The 5,059-nt window shown below is 40.6% G+C and overlaps 1 protein-coding gene across 1 annotated transcript in view; it reads right to left on the bottom strand.

Moving 5' to 3' along the window:
- Positions 1–1,241: 1,241 nt before the first annotated feature.
- The window catches only part of LOC109920094 (short transient receptor potential channel 4-associated protein), a 119,270-nt gene continuing 115,452 nt past the window's right edge, over positions 1,242–5,059 (bottom strand). Inside the window, exons 19-20 of the mRNA XM_048608494.1 lie at positions 3,930–4,136; positions 1,242–2,911 (exon numbers count right to left, since the gene is read on the bottom strand). Coding sequence (XP_048464451.1) covers positions 2,774–2,911; positions 3,930–4,136 — 345 coding nt within the window. The 3' untranslated portion in view covers positions 1,242–2,773. The remainder of the gene's footprint in view (positions 2,912–3,929; positions 4,137–5,059) is intronic.

The following is a 5,059-nucleotide window of genomic DNA, read 5'->3' as shown; positions in this document are numbered from 1 at the left end:
GATCAATTCTGAAGAAGGGTCACGAGACTCAAAACATTGACTCTTGCTTTCTCTCCACAGATGCTGCCAGACCTGCCGAGGTTCCAGTATCTGCAGTGCAGAAAGGTTGTTTTCCCTGATGGGAGTGTCTAGGACAGAAGGGCACAATCTCGGAGCAAAGAGTCACCCATTTAAAACGAAGAGGAATTTATCTCAGAGAGGTCAGCTGATTCCACAGATTCAGAACGATCTCATTCAACGGTGTGGCAGACTCAATGGGACAAATAGTGTTGCTCCACTCCTATATCTTATGGTCAAGGCACTGACAATTCTAGTTATTCAGGTGAGGCACTAGAAATGATCCAATACAGTGGAACTGAGAATGTAACAGTCTTCAGAAAAAGGCAGACTGGGACATGATCAATGACTAGACAGTTTGCTCGCAGTTCCAATTTGCACCTTTCCCCTTAAATTCATGGTTGTAACAATAAGAGAACAAGGAGACCCCAGCTATAAGGAGAGGCAGAGAGCACATTCAAAGCCTGGGCGATTTCATTTTATGGGGTAACTCTAAGGGAGATAAAAATGTCCACAAAATAGTCAGCTCAGCCTGTGGTGTCTGTAAAACACACTCCAACTATCACTGCTTTCCCCCACTTCCAGAAAAAATACCAATTATGACCTGCGGAGGAATATTTGGCCACCCATAAAAGCTTTTAAGAAATTAACAACCACCCCACCATTTCAAAACTAAACACTTCACATGCCAATCCTGCAAATTTTCAGATAGGAATGAAAAATAAAATTGGGATTCTGCAAGTTTAAAATGAAAAAAAAAATGTTAAGCAGCTCAACTGCATAATGCAAGAGCTACTACAAGTCAGTCTCAGAGGTGAATCGCTCCCTGATGGACTGTATTCACATTGCCTGTCAAATGTTTTAAAGATAGGAAAGAATTATTTTGCAGCTTTGTCCCAGAAATAGGATGACAGTACTGACCTGGTTTTCTAATGTCCTTCTGGAAGGCAAACCTGCTGTCCTTACCTGGTCTGGACCATGTGTGACTGCAGACCCACAGCAATGTGGCTCTCAACTGTCCTTTGAAACAGTTCAGATCGCTACTTCACACCAGTGTAAACAAAGATGGACAATAAATGTTGGCCTTGCCAGTAACACCCATATCTATGAATGTATAAAAAATATGACTTCAGTCCCATATAACTTCATGTGTTGGTAATAAGACACCAAGTGGAGAATTAGACTTCATCCAATGCACTAACATTGTGCATCCACCTCATGTGAATAATGGTTTTTATTTATCAACTTGAACTCCTCCACCACCATTGTTGGACCTGCCATCAACAGTACTTTGTCCTCACGTTCACAGGTTACAACACTCACCCCAGATACAAGATATTTGAAGAGATGAAATCTGTACTGATTTCCACAGTGCAAGTGGACACAGCATAAACATTTCACACCCTATACACTTGACTGAAACAGTGACGCAGAATCTTGTCATTTGATGTCTCACGGATAGGTTGTTTTTAAAATTTCCACCATTTCTCCACAAGAATTATAAACTGCACTAGCTCAGGCACATTAATTATTTTACACATATATACAGCCCACTCATCTAGTGAAGTTTTATGGTTTTACACACTATATATGCACAAATCAGTATTCAATTAAAAATGACTCTCCTAATGGCTCAAAGTTTAAAGCTGAGCCACACAGACGAGGAAGACACTATTCCATCAGCAACTGGTCACACTCTGTGGCCTAACAGCATCACAGGTTAGAAGGAGAAAAATAGGTGACACCGACCTAATCAATGTTTACAGCTGCAAGTTCAGGAACAAAACTTGGCTCAACTTTGATGTGCCCTGCCCCAGTTCAACAAGCTGCAAGCAATTACTGTAAAAGTATGTAGTTTGTGCAAGATACTCAAGGATGACCAGCACCCACCTTCAGGAAAACTGGCAAAAGAGAAAACTAAAATAAACAGATTGAAGAGAAAAGTTCAAAGAATAATCATGCACTAGATCCGTTTACAGATTTGCTTTACAAAAAAAAAAAAAAAGTCGTAGGAACACGACAGATTGTACAAGTCAAATTCTGGGAGTTATTAGTACACAGTATATATTATAAACTATCAGTATTTAATAAGCTGTACATGTTCAATAAGTTTTATGCTTGATGCTTAAAAGCAGATTCCAGAAGAGAAACAGCTCATTGAAACCCTGATAACAGCAAATGAGTTTCACCAAAGTACTTAAAATAAACAATGCAATGAACAAAATAAAATTACTTTTAAACTCTCAATATACTTTGTCACTGTGATTATACTCAAGGTTGCTGTTAGCCAATAGTTTCTTCCCATAACCAAGACTGTTAGATGGGAAGATGCAAAGTGACATTTCGAAGTCAATATTTAAAATACCAAATTAGAACGGGATATTCAAAATAAAGATTTTAAAAGTGCTCCACGGTATGATTGGCCCAAGGCAGCGCTGGTTCTCAACCAGCTTTTACTCTTGCACCCAGTGATGGAATATCTTTCTTCCTCTCCCAGTCAGTAACATACTGGTTCCAACAACCCAAAAGGATGTTAATAAAGACAAAAGGCATCAATTCATGGTTATAATAAAAACTGCACCAATCACCAGCCAGCTCTTCCACCTCCAAGTGGAGGTGCAAACAAACATCAGACAATAAAGTCTGAAGATCCACAGTCTTGGGCTCACTCTGCAGCTGTGTGAAACATTAGTCCAATTAGTCCACAAGCTGCATATCAATCTTCACTGAAGTCTTTATCAATGTTCATGTACACTTCATCAATGTAACTAATGATTGCACAAGGAGCCGTCTGGTCAGGACACAGCAGCAGCGATACTGTCTCTTTCCAGTAACTGAAGCTAATGCAGGAGCTCTGTGGGAGAAAAAGAATCAGGTTTAAAACTGAACTTGTAACAAAAAGGATCAAGACTCTCAGCAGATGTTCCCCTGCCCAAGTCCTAATATGAGGCAAGCGATGTTGAGATCGAGCTCCTGCATTCCAGGAGTTAGTGCCCATACCCAATTGACCACTCACTTTATCCACAAGGTGTTTTCTATTCTAGCAAAGAAAAATTACATGGTAACTGATTCATCATTTTGCATAAAGCTATGCAAGAAAGGTGGCTTGAAAATTAGTGTATCCAATGCACAAAAGGAACAAGATATAGATAAATTAAATGAGAGTCAAGAACTGAGATGTATAGAAATCAGTTGCACAGAGAATTAGTAATTGAAGCAAAGGCCGTGTTAAATATTGTGGTTACACTGGTAATTGAAGGAAAAGCACAATAAAAGGGCATCTGGGAACAGAGGAAGCATGGGATGGGGGTGGTGAATTGGGAGACTACTCATGAAGAAATAACATCTGAAATTAGTCGGGAACAAACTGTCTGTCTACAGATAGTAATCATTTGACAACTTGAAAGTTCAGACAGCAAAAACAAAAAAGAACAAAGGTACTCATCCATGCAAGTCAAATCAAGTCTCAACACAAGTACACACAGGTACTCTCAATCCCTATGTCAAAACTTCACAGAATTGGACAGTGAGTTATGCCTCCAGACACAGCTCACCTGAGGTCAAGTTTAGCAGAGTAAGTGAACTTTAAACTTTCAACTTTCTTTAGCCTTCAGGGTTGATCAAATTTCACCATTAAATAAATCTTTCCATCATTCCCCAGCAAAATGTCAATATTCCCATTGCATTGCAACACTCAAGATAGAGGATAGCCATCTGTTCAATCACAGGATGCTAGCCTGATTACATATTTGAGATGGTAAGTTAGCATTATAAAATTTAATTCTACAGTTTATCATAAGAAAGAACATATTCAACTTCTGTTTAAGGAATTGAAAAACTTGAAGATTTGTGCCTCAGCTTTACACACTCACATTCTCCAGGCATGTGCTGTCCTTGTCTTTGTTGAGGTAATGCTCTTGCCAGAAACGCAGCAAGCTGTGGAAATTGTTGAGGAGGAAGCCTGGATATTTCTCGCAAAGCTCCTTTTCCCGTAGAGCATTCAGATAGAATGGCAGTTTGCCCTTGCGTCTCGCTAACATCAAGATCACCAAGCTTGTGTTCAGACAGCTAACATTTTCCTTCAATAGGAGAAATTAGTAATTATGGATACATTAGCAGAACAGCAACCCATTTTGAGTAAGCACAAGACATGACAGTAGCGTATGAACGATCTTTGCTGATGCATTGTGTGCTCATTCCAACTGAAGAGGAAGAGCAGTTTTTCAGTTTCTGTACCTTTCAAACCTTCTGAAAACCAGATTTCTTTGTATGTAATATTTTGCCTACTTTGAAGGTATGTCATGGGTAAGGCCTCATGCTTCAATTCATTAACTTAGTATGTTATTAAATTTCCGCATATAAAACTCATTCAACAAGATGCAATTTTTATGTGGATTTTTACATCAGGACTAACAGCATTAAAACTGAACAGTTCGGCAATTCAGTAATTGGTTGTGGAACCTCAGCAACTCTTTCTGGAAAATTGTAGAGTGAGTGATATGATCTTGAAGAAAATGTGTCACCTCACAAAGTTATAATACACCAAGACGTTAGATGTTGAACAGTTTTTCCGCTGCCTCCGTGCTTACTTCTTTAACCGTGAGCCTAACCCTCCCCCCTACTGACCCCTTCGACCACCTCCAACACACCCCCTCCTCCTGGACACCGCTCCAAGGCCTCCTACCCTCCCTCGACCTCTTCATCTCCAAATGCTGTCACGACATCAATCGCCTCAACCTCTCCACCCCTCTCACCCACTCAACATGCAGCCCTCCGCTCCAATCCCAACCGCACCATAAAACCCGCAGACAAGGGAGGCGCAGTTGTAGTATGGCGCACTGACCTCTACATCACTGAGGCCAGGTGCCAGGTCTCTGACACCACCTCCTACCATCCACTTGATCATGACCCCATCCCCAACCACCAAAACATCATCTCCCAAACCATCCACAACCTCATCACCTCAGGTGACCTCCCACCCACAGCCTCCAACCTCATCGTT

This window comes from Rhincodon typus, chromosome 19, assembly GCF_021869965.1.
Source record: "Rhincodon typus isolate 14 chromosome 19, sRhiTyp1.1, whole genome shotgun sequence".
Classification (NCBI taxonomy): Eukaryota; Metazoa; Chordata; class Chondrichthyes; order Orectolobiformes; family Rhincodontidae; genus Rhincodon; species Rhincodon typus.
This window is presented reverse-complemented; position numbering and strand designations above follow the sequence as displayed.